General features: G+C 38.4%; 1 protein-coding gene across 6 annotated transcripts in view; it reads left to right on the top strand.

Moving 5' to 3' along the window:
* Positions 1–16,639, top strand: part of LOC109424932 (potassium voltage-gated channel protein Shaker) — a 623,864-nt gene extending 607,225 nt beyond the window's left edge. For 4 of the 6 annotated variants that reach the window (XM_062843290.1, XM_062843294.1, XM_062843284.1 and 1 more), the window contains exons 11-12: positions 5,203–5,541; positions 14,005–16,639. In XM_062843290.1, coding sequence (XP_062699274.1) covers positions 5,203–5,534 — 332 coding nt within the window. In that variant the 3' untranslated portion in view covers positions 5,535–5,541; positions 14,005–16,639. Of the gene's footprint in view, positions 1–5,202; positions 5,542–14,004 lie in introns of those variants that run through there. The other 2 variants (XM_062843301.1, XM_062843307.1) reach the window with 2 other exon arrangements.
* The last annotated feature ends 1,064 nt before the right edge of the window (positions 16,640–17,703 follow it).

Below are 17,703 nucleotides of genomic sequence, written 5' to 3'. Positions count from 1 at the left end.
TTAATGTCATAACTTATATTGTCATTCATGAATTCTTCACGAAGAGCTTAAAACAACATGTTAATAGCACAATATGATATCTTATCAAAATATGCAATTCGCTTGTCATTTATCAAATTTGGAAGAATAACTACTGAATGTCTTATTTTGCTATCATAACAATTGCAATTGGTGAGATATTGTTGACCTGTTACGAGTTTGATGAACCATCGCAATTTTAGCATTTATTGAGAATAACATAATGACGAAGTTTGAATATTGGTTATTCCAAGGGTTATTCTAATGGTAACTTTTGATCTTTTTTGTGACAGGCGGATAACTACTTTTGATATTGTTCTGTTTTCAATAACTCAATAATGGTATATTTTGCAATTCCCAACCTTAAATTTTTTTGTTCTTGGTTTGCCATTGTAATGTCAAAATTTGTCATTCTTTATTTATTTCATAGAACAAAGTCAGTTATTATTTTTGCCCTTTTGTCACTTATTTCAAACAAACCAATGGCAAATTTAACGATTCATTAATTCTTTTTTAATTGGTAAATCTTGCAATTGTTTTGTTATTCTTCTCTGCCCGGGTAATGTTGCAATCGCTCCAATATCAGATCAGTACACACTTAGAATAAATTACAGTATTCGGTGAAAAAAATCACCGAAACTGGTCTGTAAACAAGCAAACTACAGTATTACGGCGAAATCGATGAAATTGCAGAAGAAAATCGGTGAAATCTAAGAAATCACCGAAGAACCGGTGAAATCATACAAATTTACAGGAGACCTGTGAATATTTTACCGAACAGATCGGTGATGGGACTATTTTACCGTACTACTGTAAAATGCGTTTGACAGCCACGCCGGCAGCTTCGAGCATCAGTTCTATTACAATTTGCGCATCATCTTCAAGCAAGACTCTCTTGTACAGTGGCAGCAAGTGTGGTTCCTGATCAGAAGGTCATGTATTCAATCCCATCATCGACGTTTTTTATGAAAATATTGTATTTTTGTGCTCGCATAAAATCGCCGTAAATTTGTAAAATATACCGTACGTTCAGTGATATTGAGAATTCATTTGTAAACAAACATACCGAACGTTCTGCGATTTTTACGGTAAATTTGTAAAAAGTACCGAACGTTCCGGTAATTTTGACAGATGCATTTTCCTGAGATTCGCAGTACGTTCGGTGGTTTGAAAAATTACCGAACTTTTTACCGTACGTTCAGCTGTTGAGATTACGGTAAAATTTTACCGTAATCCGTCATTTTTTCTAAATGTGTATAAGAGCTGTAAGGTGAATTTGCAAAAAAATACTAACAAAATACAAACTGCCCATTGGCCATATTACCCCGACTAATCCTAACTCCAACTTAAAATTCATGAATACAAAGAAAAAAAGGAGTTTGTTTTATACAATTACTTACGAAATTATTGTAGGAGCTCCTTATAAAGTTGCTACAGCAGCTCGGCACCACCGGGTAACCAATCCATCAACTTTCCATCCATCACATGACCGCATATGCTGTTGAATAGGATGCCAAAGTGGAGGCGATATGAGTACCGGGCAAACACGAAATTATTGCAACATTAACAATTGGCTGTAACTTTTTTCGCAGTGGACAGAAATTAATCAAATTTTGTACAGTTACTCTTTGAAGTATATTCTTTTCATCATGTAAATTGCTTAATCGTGGGGTTTATTGCGGTCAATTTAATCATACAAAATTTTACCCCCAATTACTGTTCCAGTAAATGTAAACTGAGCTAAATATGTGTATAAAACTGCCCTACAATTTTGTATTTTATCCTATTCATACATGAAATTTTGAAGAATATTAACGGTGTATTTCGTGTTCGCCCTTTACATGTGGTTTGATGGAAGCATGTGCGCATAAGGCCTCCATTCTAGCATCCTATTCTATATCGTATACGACTTCGTGTTGGCTGGGTTTGCAGCTCGAACCAACATTCAATTATTAAAATTGACGCTCTTGAAAATTTGATGTATGAAACTGTCATACCTTAAGGAATTTCTCCTGCAGTTTGAGCGGAATTTCCCATGTAATTTCTTCTAATTTTTCTCCTGTAGTTCCATCCTTTTTTTCAGGAGCTTCTTCCTGTAATCCAACAAAAAAAACTTCTGAAGATATTCCAAATGAAGCGATCAGGGAAAACTCGAAAGGAATTTCTGAAGATCCGGATCTGAATCTGAATCCGGATAGAATTCTTTGAAATTTCAGAAAGAATCCTAGAAAGAACCTCGGTTGGACGTCTCTGAACAATCACAGCAGTAACTCTTAGAAAAAAAAAGGCGCGGTAGGCGGTAGGCATTTTTGGAAGAATCACAGCAAAAATTGCTGGGGTAATCCCCGACGAAATTTCTGGAGGAATCTCGGATTGAGTTCCTAGAGAAACATCGGAAGAAATTTCAGGAGAAGTTCTGGAACTCCTGGAAAAATCCCAGAAGGTATTGCTTAAGAAATCCGAAAAGAATCTCTGAAGGAATCCCGGGAGTACTTTCTGAAGGAATTCTAGCAAGATCCTGGAGGAATCCCTAGTTGAACCGGTGCGGTACCGGAAGAATCAATCAGCAAGGAAAGAAGAAGGGAAGAAACTCCTGGAGGAATTCGGGAAGAAATTTGTGGAGAAACCGCAAAGGAATTCCTGGGGGAATCCCAGAAGGAACTTCTGAAGGGATGCTACCGTTTCAAATCATGAAAAATTTCAAGCAATTTGGCCCACAAAACCCCCCATGAAGAAGAGAACAAACCTGCCGATAACACCCTTAGTCACCCTATTTCTTCCATAAATTATGTTTAAATGGTGTCAGGCCATTTGGCCGAAGGTCATGAGGCCGAAGGCCGTTCGGCAGTATGATCATTAGGCTGAACGGTTATTCTATTACGAAAAGTTCCTGAACCAACCGGGAATACGTAAAACTTGTTGATATTTTAAAATTATGATGTCCTTTTACTTAGCATAGATTACTCTTTATGTTCTCATTGCGTCTGCACTACATGGCATCTACAGGTGATTGAGTCTATTTTGCCTTCTCTCCTTTAAAACAGCATATAATAATTACTGATGTTGAATCTACTGATATTTTACCCATGAATTTCTCCTTCTGTTCAACATAGGCTGTCTAGTATCATTGCTAACATAAGGAATCGCGCCACTTGGGCGGTGGCTTCTATATTCGTCTGTTTTCCACTATAACTCAGTCAAATTTTAACCAATTGACACAAGTATAGTATCTACCCGTGTACAACATTTCAAATCAATTGGTTCAAAATTGACTGGCAAACAGACGAATATAGAAGCCACCGCCCAAGTGGCGCGATACCCTAGTTTTTGGCGCTGAGACTGCTGATATTTCAATAATAAATTTTTCCTTCTTTTAACCATAGACTATTCTTTCAAGTTTCATTGTTAAAATAGCTATTAACAATAATTGTTGGAAAAACTAAATAAAAAAAGTTCCGTTTTCAGTTTCATAACTGTTAAATTGCAATTCGTCCTGGTAACCATTTGGCCTAATGACCTTCAGCCTAATGGCCTTCGGCTAATGACCCAGCATCGTTTTAAATTACACAAGTTTACAAAATAAAACGAAAGTCGTGAACTTCTGTCAACGACCAAAATTTTTGAAGCACAATTTAGTGCTGATTTCGAAACCGACGTTCAAAAAATTTAAAGTAGAACAGTTTTTGAGTTTTACCTCAATATCGAATTTTGTAACTTTTCAAAATATGTAATTTACTAAAATTCAAATATATTGCGTTTTGTTCAACCAATTTTAAATCTTTTTACATAAATTAAAAGCTGATTACAATATCATTCGATCATCTGAATACAGGTTTTGCGTCAGATTGATGAAATTCAAGATATTGGCGAGTTTTGGGGACGATCTTCTTAAATTTTAGCAAAATTCCCAAAATTTTTTGAAGAAATGTTTTTTTTTTTCAATAAGAAAAAGTCAACTTAAAAATTCTTTCTCGACGTTTATTTGACATATCATATGTAGGCGAGTTACAGTAAAAATTTCAGCTCAATCGGAGCATTGATTACGAAGAATGAGATGTTTGAAGTGAGCGACTTTGCTTAAAAATAGAACAAAAATCGATTTCAAATCATCAACGTTGTATGGAAAGTCGAAAAATTTTCCGCTCTACTGTAATTTTTTTCCTTCGCGTTTTCGAACTCAGGGCATGATTATACACCAAAAATGATCATCAGCTTACCGAGTTCAAAAATGCTGTAAACTAGTGTTATAAATGTAATTTACATTTTGATTTTTGTGGGTATTCAGTGAGCTTTTGGCTTGCATTATCCGTGTGAGAAATTGGTTCCGCTTCGAACCTGCTCCCTGCTACTTTGTACTTGATGTCCAGTTAGTACGACCAATGTAAATCCAGAGGATTATTCACTTGTAACCGGGTTATGCAATTCAAGAACTTCTATGTATTGCAGGTGCTGATGATGAGCTTATTTGCATTGTTAATGTTTAAATAAAGCTTGAAAATACACCCATGCTGTTTTGAAGCCCCTTATTAATGCTTATGATTACATGGGTATCTGGAGGCATTGGAAAAAAAACTGTAAGGGAAGTATCTAGTGGGATTTGTATAGATATCTCCGAAAGGATTCGGGGAAGGATTTGCGGAGGAATTCTTGGAGGAACACCAGTAGAAATTCCCGGAAGAGTCAAAGCAGAAATTCCAACAGGAATTACAGCAAACAAAAAGGCTGCCAAAATCGGGTTGAAATCGCCAGTGTATAAAAACAAAATACAAAATTTTGAGTAAAATGAAATTAGGAGCACCTTTACAAACAGGTCTCCCTATGTAAAGATCCAACTAGAAATTATATCAAATATTTTACTGTGCTCCAGCTACAGTTTTCAAGACGTACACCATAATGCCCTCTAAAAGTTCCTCCAAATGTATTAGGTACTATGCAATTATTTAGAAAATCTTTTAGAATGTCGTCGGGAAATTCACCCCCAATACTGTACAAAAATATATCGAACGTTTTGTAATGAAAATTGTCTTCCTTTTGCATGGAGTATATTGTTTAAACATTCAATATGAACTATTCATCATGCGAACATATCGACAAATTTAATAATAAACATCTAAAAATCATTTTTATATGCCTTTCAATAGTTTTATAACCTCACTAATACTTTTCTTATTTTCCCCCCAACAGGTCAACATCTAAAGAAAAACAACTCGTTGTCCGAATCGTCGTCCGACATGATGGATCTGGAGGACGGAATCGAGACAACGCCGAACATAGGTGATCAAAATCGAATGGTTCCATTTTACGGAACGCATCTTACCGATAAACAACAATTGCAGCAGCAGCAAAACTGCTGTAAGCAACCGTCGAACGGCGGCGGCGGAGTCGGTGGGGGTGGGGGCGGAGGCCTCCCCGGTAGTGGTGGGGGTGGCGGTGGTGGCGCCGGCGGTGGAACGAATAATAACTTGCAACAACGCCACAATAGCGCATTAGCCGTTAGTATCGAAACCGATGTCTGACTACTGGGTATGATTATTTTCTGCTAGTTTATCTTCTTGATTTCCCGATTTTATAGTTGAATCCACCCCACACGCGGCGACGACGCTCGGTGGCTGATGGAGAAATTGAGATAAGAAATGTGGTTGGATGAATATCCTTCTTTTTTGGAAACTACGGCCACCCAGCGTCCGACCCTGTACTGCATTGCTCCTTCATTCCATGCACTTACACACTGAAAAGAAGAAAAAAAAACTAATTGATAACGCTTCACCCCACACAAACAATACACCGCTCACCTATCTAACCAAATTAGAACGTTGAAAGATCTATCCGTACTTGACGAAAAAAAACTATCTTCGAACGTAACACGTTGAGACAAACCTGCCGAAGTAGGCTAACGACCTCGATCCAAGTAAGCCACCCATAGCAAGCCTGCTACGATATTGAGTAGGAGTCGCTTCTCGTTGCGTTTGGGAGACTCAAATTCGGCGAATCGAAAATTAACCAATGTCAAAATTAGGCAGTTCCAACGCATCGAGATATCAGTATAAAAAGTACTTGGTTGAACTTTAAATCCAGAGATAGGATATTTCAAGCAATATGCGCACCCTCCCACATCCATTCGTTTCCATTTTCAAAGCAATGATGTCGACAATGGCTATAAGAAACGATTGAAGGTTGCACCCACGTTGCAAGATTAAACCACCTGTTCAAGATATGAGTTCTAATGATTTGTTTTAGTTCGATTCCGTTGTTGTTATTACCTACACCGAAAACCCAGTATAGTATATAGCGTTTAAGATATTCAATAATCAATGCCCGCTTGTTTTGTTACAACGCTTCCGAAAGCTAGCTTCATTATTTCCCAGTACGGTACCTATTTCTGTGGTATTCCTCAGAAAGCATTCCATTTAGTTTTGCTAAACAAGAAACAGTATTATCTTCCCTCTTTTAAGATCGAAATCAATAACTCAATCTCTGCCTATCTTTCAAACAACGAAGTCAGCGTCAGCGAGTCCCTCAGTCTGCCTCAAACCTCAAACGATTGGAGAGTGATGAGTGCTCTCTGTTTGCCCCAAAATCCGAATGTGATGGTAACTTTGAAACAATCGTAACTAATTTCGATAAAAGCGTAAACTAGGTGATGCCTTGAACAGATAGCGTTACGGAAGGGTAGCGTACAACAAACCCAAATACAACGAATAATGGATGACTTCAAACTGGAGTGTAAATCATTTCAGAACAAAACTAAATGATCGAAAGAAAAGAACGATCAATTACTACGAATCAGTCAATAACATTATTAACATATCTGTACAGTGTGGAGGTGGAGTGATTGTTGCTGAATATCTGTCGATTGTTGATGAAAGCCCAAAACGAAGATTGTTAAGTAAAGTTCAATTGTTCAATGAGGAAGTAGTTTTAACCGAATTACAATCCTTTAAACCTTACCAGGGTAAAAGCACTAGATTTCGCCCCCCTAAAGCATTGAACTATCCAAATTATTGAGTTCCAACATATATTTCCGATAATATCTATGTTTCTTTGGTGATGCTTGCTAATTATCCTTCAAGCAGTGGTATCCCAGCTCAAAAGTACCATTAACTAAAGATTTTATTCATTAAAATAACAATTTTCAATATTGATTTGTGATTTATTTTTCGCCCCCCAAAATTTAATCTTCGCCCCACCTCCGCTCTAATTTTCACCCCCTATAGTTGCCCATAAATTTTCCTCAATTCGATCATAGCTATCCTTAAAATTTTATTGAATTCGAATTATACCGGCAATCTTAGTACTGCCTTCTGCAATTTTGAGTTATCCAAAGCCAGCTCCCGTCTGGAAAATCAAGAAAAATGATTTTCCTGTATGCATATTTTTCGCCTCCTTGAGTTTAAATTAACAGAATGAAACAATACATACATAGATCAATAGACAGATTGTAAAGAAGAAAACACGGGCAACTAAAAATTACGTATTAATGGGGTACGCACACAAATTACCGTCAAACGGGGTTACTTGCAACACTATGACATACACTAAATGTGAAGTATTTTTTACTAATAATGAAAAATAGTATGCCCTACTATTTCGTTCATGGAGATTATGTGTATCAACGATCGATTTAGTGGAAAAAAAGTTTAATTTCTTTGTTCATTGATAAGCTACACTGTTAAAAAGGTTTGCTCATTTTATGCAATAAAAACAAGTATGAAAATCGTGCTTCACCTCTTCCCTATGGTAAGTGCGATAAGTCTGATGACCTTGCATGCAGTTAGGGTACCTAATAGTAAGCTTAGCTAAACGATAAAAGTTTGATAAACTTATCGACTAAGTAATGTAAAAAATCATTATTATATTCGACAACCGTTATGGGGTAACTTGCAACAGTTGAATTTGACAAAACCTTGAATTATTTATCTTCATTTCACGATATTTTTGACAGGAAAAACCGTAATCACTTATTGATTACGTAACGCGTTCATTTTCAAATTACAACCCATTTTTTACATTTTTTTTTGCACGTGAGCGTCCAATATTGTTAGGAAATATCGTATTTTGAAGTTTTATTTATGTTTCATCTTGTTAAAAGTTCAATTTAGCTTATGGACGCTTTAAAACAATCATCAACATCAATTCTGAACATAGATAGAGTAAATTATTTCAAACATCACTTCAAACTAAAAATTACTTAAAGATGACTTACACTACCTTTTCAAGAAATGACAATAATCATTGTAGACATTTTGTAACGAAGTCACGAGATCCATATATGTTTTATATTTAATGGATGTGAGACCTGTTGATAAACGATATACTCTCGCTGGCAATAGCTATCAACCCTTTCATGAAAAAATATATTTCAATTGGTTGGTGTACATCTTTTCAATACATTTTTCATGCATTACATCAAAAATTTACAATATGGCTAAGCACTAGAATGATAGTGCTGTATAATGATAGCTAACTTAGCTTCATGTCCTGTGTTGCAAGTTACCCCACAGATGGGGAAACTTGCAACAAGCATGTATTTCGCACCTCGTGATTAGGTGGCAACGTATTTTGGTAAATCGAGTGCTGCATAGTATTCTACTCGGCGTAATTAGCGTACACGATGCTTTACAGTATGTTTCAAATGTTTGAATTTTCAATGGTATTGCTTCAAAGTCGAAAAGTGTTGCAAGTTACCCCATTTGACGGTACGTCACGCTTTGTGGGGTGAAGTGAGTGATCTGTTGATGTCCCATGCGAAAAAAATAGAATGGAAGGGAGATTTTGAAATGGATTTTTTTTGCATTATTGCATAACTTAAGGGGAACATCCATAAATTACGTCACGAAAAAATATCTATTAGGGGCCCATAGGGCTGCTTATTTTGAAATCATACACTAGATATAACAATATTTGCAAATTCGGCTGTTCTCGCACAGCTGCTGACTGAAAAGCAAACTCACTGAGATAATAGTAAAAGTGACGTTTGTTAGCTGATTCTCAGAAAAAAAAAACAATTCAAGACCAACAATTGAAAAGGCCGCATCAACATTTTGTAAACAAACATGTTTCTGTCGACTTGAGGCCTTTTGAACTCCACCCACATACCTCACCCCCATTAACAGAAAGCGCATACATTAAGCTTTCTGTTAAGGGTGGTGAGATGCGTGGGTCAACCCAGAAGGCCCTAAGTCGACAGAAACGTGTTTGTTTACGCAATGTTGATGCGGCCTTTTCAATTGTTGGTCTTGAATTGCTGAATCTGATTATCAAACTGTCAAAGTTGCTGAGAGATCGATAATATTGTTTTTTTTTTCTTAGTGCTTGGCTGTGTGGATCTTGGCACACAAAATTTGAAAAATGCAGGGAATTTGTGAATCCAAAATGAGTGTGCCTAACAAATCTGGCGTTCGACTTGAATATTCGACAAATAGGTCACATACATCTAAAATCCTCACTTATTTATTTGATTCGGTAAATTTGCGTCACGCGTACCAAAATTTAACGTCTTTTATACAAAATAGTAAACTATCCTCCAAAATAGATTGTGCAGGCATTCCCTTATAGAACACGACGGTTTGGAACGTTCGTCCCACAAACAGTCCCAAAAATCGCCCGTTTTTGCCATCACACCTGACTTTACAGTCAAATGTATTAAAAGTGACAGATTGGCACGTGCTTTTCTGGCTGGCTCGCTCGCATTTCATTTTCGCTCTCTTCCTTTTTTGCAACGATGACAGCAAGACGTTGCATCAAAAATGAAGTAGTTTGTGTGATAGCAAGGAGACTCAATTTGACGAGGATCGTTGAAAATTGCGTTTAAAATTGGGTGTCGAATCAACCTTCGAATTCAGTGGCCAAAAATCACAGAAGACAGTCATGAAATAGATTACAATGACCACGTTTGCATAAATGAAACATTTCGCCCCACTTTCCCCAACCTCACAGAGATCAACTTCCCCTCATTCGATATCTCCACACCCGAGTTCAGTACGAGAAAGAGAGGGGCGAAAACTGAAACACGCAATACGAATAGAACGGGACAAGGGATTTCGCCAGGGGCGAAAATTGAAAACTTAAAATGTTGTGCTCTAATTTTCGCCACCTATAAAAATAGCTAAAAATTGATAAGTTTTATCAATTAAGCTGAATTAATAACCTGCTGTGTATTCCTAAGACTTGTATGATTATCAATATTCATTATTTTGGGTTGGAAGTGTTGATTTTTTAAGTCTTCTCAGGTTCTTATTATCGCTACTGTTTGCATTGCGCTGAAAAAAACATACATCATTGCCATGACTATTTCACAATCGCTAATTCGATAGATTAGGTTATTGGTTTTGTGGAATATCATTAGCGCACAAGATTGATTTTTATTTGCTCTCTCAGATACGTTGAAAAGCAAACAACAATCTACCGTCGTGCGGGGCTTCTTTATACACTTTTTCATGGTTTTTCAACTTTATGACTTTATAACTCCCAGACTAGTGAATGAATTTCCGCAATTTTTATACACAATAATTGTGAGTATGTATGTAGGATGTATGCAAAATTTGAGCTAAATCCATCAATAAACAAAAAAGTTGTTCATACACCAATCGGACACATCTCATATATAACCGGATGGGGGCTACTTTGGACATTTTTATCTATAACAAAACTGCATTTCAAATTCCAGGGTTATTTGGAAAACTACATTGTATCAATACTGTAGAATACTGTATCAATGTATCATACATAATTTCAATAAAAATATGCGTTTTAAGATGGTTCTGTGCTACCTTTGGTATTATGAGCAGCGTGATATTGCTATATAGATAACCTGAAAAAAGGGACCATCAATCCTTTATTTGGGCGAAACGGTCATTTATAACGTATAACGATACAAATATTCGATTGTATATGCTATGTTGATACATTTTGAATGAATTGATCAACCCTTTGAAATTTATGAACTGTAGAAACAATGCCTACAGACCAAATGTTCTGATACGTTATGTATATTATATTGGTTTATTCGATGTTTTTTCGCGTCCTGACAAGCAATAAACGGTCTGTTTGAAAAATAATTTCAACCAAATGAAGGGAAAACTATTGCTTTATAATAGTTCCTAAGACATCAAATAGATTTGAACCATATTTTGAATTAAAAAAATCCATATTCAAAAGTGTCCAAAGTAGCCCCGCATTTCAAAAGTAGCCCCGCACGACGGTACCTAATTTATCATAAAAATTACGAATGTTTTATTAGGGGGGCGAAAATTAGGGAGGGGGCGAAGACTAGTGCTTTTACCCTACTAAGAATCGATTCAGAAGTCCGTTGATGTACTGCTCTTGTTCTGAACTTACTCCGCCGTTCTCTGTAGTTACGAGGGGTTCCAAACATTTGTTGGCTAGTCTTAAATTTCTTCCGCCTCTATACCTCTCTGCTGTTCCTTCAAATTCATGCTGGCAATCAGGGACATGTGATAACGAACCGCAGCCTATTGGTCTACAGGTGTGTATGTCTCATTGTATCGAGTCGCTACACTGAGCTATGAACGCTCCGAGACGTGTCTTTCATTTTCTTTTCTTGACGGCCTTCCAGGCGAGTTCCTCTTTTGCATTTCTCAACGACCTTCCAGGCTTTTCTCGACGGCTTTCGAGGTGCGTCCCTCTTTTCCTTTTCTCGACGGTCTTCGAGGCGCGTCTATTTTTTCCGTTTCTCGATAGCCTTTTAGGTGCGACTCTCTTTTGCATTTCTCGACGGCCTTCCAGGCGTGTTCCTCTTTTGCTTTTCTCGACGGCTTCCGAGGTGCGTCTTTCTTTTCCATTTATCGACTGCCTTCAGGGCGTGTCCCTTTTTCTCGACGGCCTTCGAGGCGCATATTTTTTTACCCTTTTTTCGATGGTCTACGAGACATGTCCCTCTTTTCCTTTCCTCGACGGCCACGAGACACATCTATCTTCTCCATTTTTCGACGACCTTCCACACGCGTTCCTCTTTCGCATTTCTCGACAGCCTTCGAGACGTGCCTATCTTTTCCTTTCCTCGACGTCCCCGAGGCGCGTCCCTCTTTCACATTTCTCGACGATCTTCCAGGCGCGTTCTTCTTTTCTTTTCCTCGACGGCCGCGTGTCTCTTTTCCATTTCTCGACGGCCTTCGAGGCGCGTCCTTCTTTTCCTTTCCTCTACGGCTTTCGAGACACGTCTATCTTTTCCATTTCTCGACGGCTTTCGAGGTCCGTCTTTCTTTACCATTTATCGACTGCCTTCAAGGTGAGACCCTCTTTTCCTTTGCTCGGCGACCTTCGAGGCGCGTCTTTTTTCCATTTCTCGATGGCCTTCGAGGCGCCTTTTTTTCATTTCTAGGCGCGTCCTTTTTTTCCTTTCCTCGACGGCATTCCAGGCACGTCCCTCTTTTACTTTTCTCGATGGCCTTAGAGCCGCGGCTCTCTTTTGCATTTCTCGACGGTCTTCGAGGCGCGTCTTTCTTTTCCATTTCTAGACGGTCTTCTAGGCGCGTCACTTTATTCCTTTCCTAGACGGCCTTCGAGCCGCGTCTCTCTTTTCCATTTCTCAACAACCTTCCAGGCGCGTCCCTCTTTTGCATTTCCCAGACGGTCTTAGAGCCGCGTCTCTCTTTCCCATTTCTCGACGGTTTTCTAGGTGCGTACCGTTTTTCCTTTCCTCGAAGGTTTTGGAGTTGCGTCTTTCTTTCCCATTACCCGACGGCCTTCCAGGCGCGTCCCTTTTTAGCATTTCTCGACGTCTTTCGAGGCGCGTCTCGCTTTTTCATTTCTCGACGGCCTTCAAGGCGTGTCTCTCTCTTTTTCTTTCCTTGACGGCCTTTGAGGCACGTCCCTCTTTTCCATTTCTCGACAGCCTTCGAGGCGTGTCTATCTTTTCCATTCCTCGACGACCTTCCAGGCGCGTCCCTCTTTTGCATTTCTCGACGGGCTTCGAGGCGTGTCTTTCTTTTCCATTTCTCGACGGCCTTCGAAGCGCGATCCCCTTTTCCTTTCTTCGACGACCATCGAGGCGCGTCTTTCTTTTCCATTTCTCAACGCTTCCAGGCGCGTCCCTCTTTTGCATTTCTCGACGGCCTGAGGCATGTTTTTCTTTTTCATTCCACGACGGCCTTCGAGGCGCGTCTTGCTTTTCCATTTCTCGAAGGTCTTCGTGACGTGTCCCTCTTTTCCATTTCTCGACGGCCTTCGAAGCGCGTTTTTCGATTTCAAAAATCGAACATAGCCAATCCGAGGGTTTTCGAAACACGTCTCCAATTTTTGCATATGGGAAAATCAGACCATTCCTCGGGACGTCTAAGACGTCTATTCGGCGAATGACGGCGACACTCTTCTGCCCAACATTGAACGAAAGAAAAAAACTCATACCTGTCGCTTCACCACAACACTGCACTTTCGAAGCATTTTCACTCTTTGTTTCACTTACCTGGCTTAGCGATTTTAACCGCAATAAAGCCTGACAGGATAGCCATTGTGGAATTTGACAGATGGTTCAAGATGAGAATCGGCCAGCGCAGCGATCAAATATACTGCAGTATGTTCGACGTGGTCGAACGCTGATCGAAGAAAGAGAAAGAGCAGTGGCCTGCTATGATCTCGTCAGCAGCTTTCAGTCACTAGCGAAGGCGTTACTCCGGAGGCTCTTCGTATTTTCGCTCGCTCAACTACGGCTCCTTTGTTTTTCTCCAGGTGTTCCAAATTCATTAGTGCAGCTACACCTCCAGAAAAAATGGGTTTTCATCTATAATAATGGAAAAAATGAGACTTCAGTAATTACAGTAACAATTACTGTATAAAAATAATGATAGTTGGAATTCACAACAAACAATTTGCAGCAGTCACTCCAACTCCACGTCAGATAACATCCAGAAACACTCAAAACTATTCTAACAAACTCTACTTTTATTTTTTGTACATAAACAGTCATATTTTTACCACAGAGATTGACCGAATCCTATTTTCCCTTTTTCTCTTCTGTCTCTTCCCCAGTGAAACGGACTCTTCGTGCTATTTTTTGGCCAGCTGATCTGATACGTTGGCTGCCTGTTTCACCTAAAGCGGTTTGAAAACCCTACTCGCCACAAACACACCGTTACTGCTACGAGCTACTACTACTGAGCTGTGCTAGAGAAAACCACTACCAAAAAAACCCGAAAATAAAATAACGTGCACATCCACATTATTATAAATACACGCGTCGTAAAACATCGAAGATAACAACAAGCATAAACAAACAAAAAAACTACATTTCTTAAGCTACTAAGCAATTACCGAACTGCTGCTGACTATACTGTTTGCAGAAGGGCGGAGCAAGAATCGACTAGAGTTCTACGATGCTGTTCAGCAAACACTAAAACAAACGACTAAACTAGGAAGCGGAAAGCAAGGAGCAAGGCAGAAGGCGAACAACTCTAGTAGTACTGCAACAAATTCAAAACAACCAACAAAACCAAAAAAAAATCCAATGGGAGGATGTTCAGAATCTAAGAATAAAAACTAGCTTTATTATTTATTTCCGAATTTTCAAAACGTCCTAGTCAAAATTCATTTCATTCAGAAACCAGAACTGGTCAGAAACTTTAAATGATAAATGAAATCCAAACTCTCGTTAGCGAAAGAGAGTGACGAATTCAGTGAGTAATTAATAGTAAAACTAAAAAAAAAACTAGAAAGCAAACAAAAGGCAGCGGATAGTTGTAAAACAGTTTTTAGTAATCGAAAACTAAGCAAACGTTGGGCAGCAAGACAAAAAAATACAAACCAAACACACGTTCCCGAATAGCAAAAACAAACAAAAAAAACAACAGTCAAACATAATTATACTGTATACGCTCGCTTGTTTAATGATGACACTAGGCAGAAAAGAAAACAAATCGTTAAGAGCCGTCTCTAGGACGCCTGCAGTAGCATAGGACAGAACCCAGAGTAATTAAAAGAGAGAACGATCGATTTCGTTTTTGTTTTCGTTACCCTAAAAAAATTAAACCTAGAGAGCAAACCAGCAAACCGTTACCGATCGATTATTAGGTGCGCATTCGTTTCCTTGACAGAGCCAGAAAGTATCCACACTTGAAAGATATTTAGTAGAAATCACACAAACTGCCCTTCATTAACGAAGAATTAACAGAAAAATACTCACGAGTCGTGAAACAGTACATACAAAAACACAAACACACACACCTACACGTTAGTTAGCGAAATGACGAAATCAGAGCAGAGAAAAACCAAAATTCAAGAAACCAGAAATAGAACGAGAAAACAGACAACACTTTCACATCTTCGTTTCCTTTTTCCGGTAGATTATGTTTCTTCGTGTGATGGTGACAGTCTTAGAGGATGTGGTAAACCGTGATTTACTTTCTCTTTTCCAAAACCAAATCGAAGATGATGCTAACTAGTCACATGGATGCATGAGATGCCGTTTAAATTTATCGAAAAAAAAACTATAAATATTATCTAAGAGACTACAACATAGTTAAATTGAAAAATGTTATTAATAACGAATGTTTTATAGTTGAATTTCCAAAAGCAAAATAAAACAAAAATAAAATCTTTTTTTCAATCCCCGAAAATGAGAGTAGTTTCATAAATTAATTATCGAACAAAGAGAGGAAAAACACCCAGCCACACAAAGAATAGCGTAACGCCCTTTAAACAAAATAGAGTTCTAAATCAGCATTCATCCTAAAGCTCGTTTCTTCTTTTCCTAAGAAAAATCAAACAAATTAATCTTATTGAAATTATCACACGAGACGAAAGAGAAAAAATCGAACATTTCATCACATTTTTCGCACTCATTCGTAGTAGGAACACTTTGTTCACTCTCAGTCGAGTCAGGCAAGTCACTCACACAAGTCAACAAAACTAGTAGCGGTATCGTAACTCATCGGATGAACAACTGTATTCACTCACAACTTGAAAGCTTTAAATCTTCCAAACCAAAGGTCAAGTAGGAAAGTTTTCTCTTTCTGTTTCACACCACAATCAATCGTCATTCAGTCGTCAGCTTTACCCCCGAGCCATCTGTGATCAGTTCGTATTCGAATAGCGCTTTTCTCCGTCTGGAAAGTTATAGGTTCATAGAACACAAATCTGTTTTCTCGGATACGAAGAACCCCCAGAAGCCAATCCGACCGGCGGCGATTTTGGTTTTACAAAAGCAAGCGAATCGTAGCAAAACACACACAAACACAAACATAATTCCACACTGACACACTCACACACAAAAACACAGAACGCGTGCAAAGAGGACGAGAAAGAGTTTAAGACTATTTTATGCATATCAAAACAAACATAAGTAAATGAAAAAATCTTTATTAAGAGAGCGAAAGAAAACCCCGTAGAACAACACTCACAAATACATACACACACAAACAAACAACACACGCGCGTAAAAACTTCGGAAGCTGTGCGAAATCCAAGGAACCCAATGAAATAGGAACGCGTTCGGAACAGTTAGGTAAAAAGCGAAGAATCTTTCGAAAAAACGTAAAATTCATGAAACAAAACAATTCGGCAAAGACAGTAAGCGATTTAGCATTATTTACGGTCAAGTCTCAGATAAAAACAAAAAAAAACGACTGCAATCGAATATCAATGCCCGGAAACAGAAAACAAACAAAAACAAAGCATGACACGATCGTACACAAGCAACAAGGTAAACAAAAAAATGGATTGATGGAAACATCTGGCAACAATGTGTATGTGAACAATAAAACTGCGCGAAGCAAAGCATAAAAGTTTGATTTTGACCTTTTTTGGCTTTGGCAACACCAACGGCAACCAAAAAGGGCGTATCGTCGTCGGAAGTGGCACATTTGAGAATAGATGGTGTTTTGCATAAAGATTTAATCTCAATGTTCTTTCTGAGAGAGAAAAGAACGGCACCATGGGAATCAAAACAAACTACCGGAAACTGTCAAAATTCGTGTGGGAGAGAAGAGAACGGAAATAACGAAAATAATAAGAATTTTGACACTAGACCGGGGTCGTTTCCAATCAGAATTGAACGATTCTTATTGAAAATGGCCCCGCTCTGGTGTTAAAATTCTCGGACCGACTGAATTCGATTCATCGGTGGATAAGTCCATTTAGAATGAACTGCGTTCATTTTGTTCTTTTTTTTATGAAAAAAGAATGACAGCGGTTGTGTCTGTGGCTACTTGATGATTTTAATGGAAATTGAACTGTGGTATCTCTGGTGAGATCCAGTGACCCATTTCATAATGCCAGGTAACTCATGTCTGGTAAGACTACCCCCACCAGTGCGTAAGTCGGTGAGTAGTAGAGGTATGCTAGTCGGTTTCATTTCTGAAGTTTGATTCGGCGCATTGTAAAGATGATGGATCTTCCAAAGTCCGAATGCTACAGGAAGATTGGGCTTTCCTAGAGAAATCCCTGAAGGGTCGTCTAAAAGAATCTCTGAATGTACTTCAGGAGGAATCTTGGAAAAACCCCTGGAGAAATCTCTAAAGGATCTCATGTACACTCAGAAATAAAAGTATACACGGAATTACTATTATTTATGCATTTTGTATCAGCATCTCTCTCACTCTCTTTCTGTTTCCATGCTATCTGCCGTTTAGCCTGGGTTGAAGAGGAGTGTTTCGTCAACCCAGGCAAAGCACCAGATAGCATGAAAACAGAAAGAGAGTGAGAGAGATGCGGATACAAAATGCATAAATAATA

Source organism: Aedes albopictus, chromosome 1 (genome assembly GCF_035046485.1).
Source record: "Aedes albopictus strain Foshan chromosome 1, AalbF5, whole genome shotgun sequence".
NCBI classification, from domain to species: Eukaryota; Metazoa; Arthropoda; class Insecta; order Diptera; family Culicidae; genus Aedes; species Aedes albopictus.
This window is presented reverse-complemented; position numbering and strand designations above follow the sequence as displayed.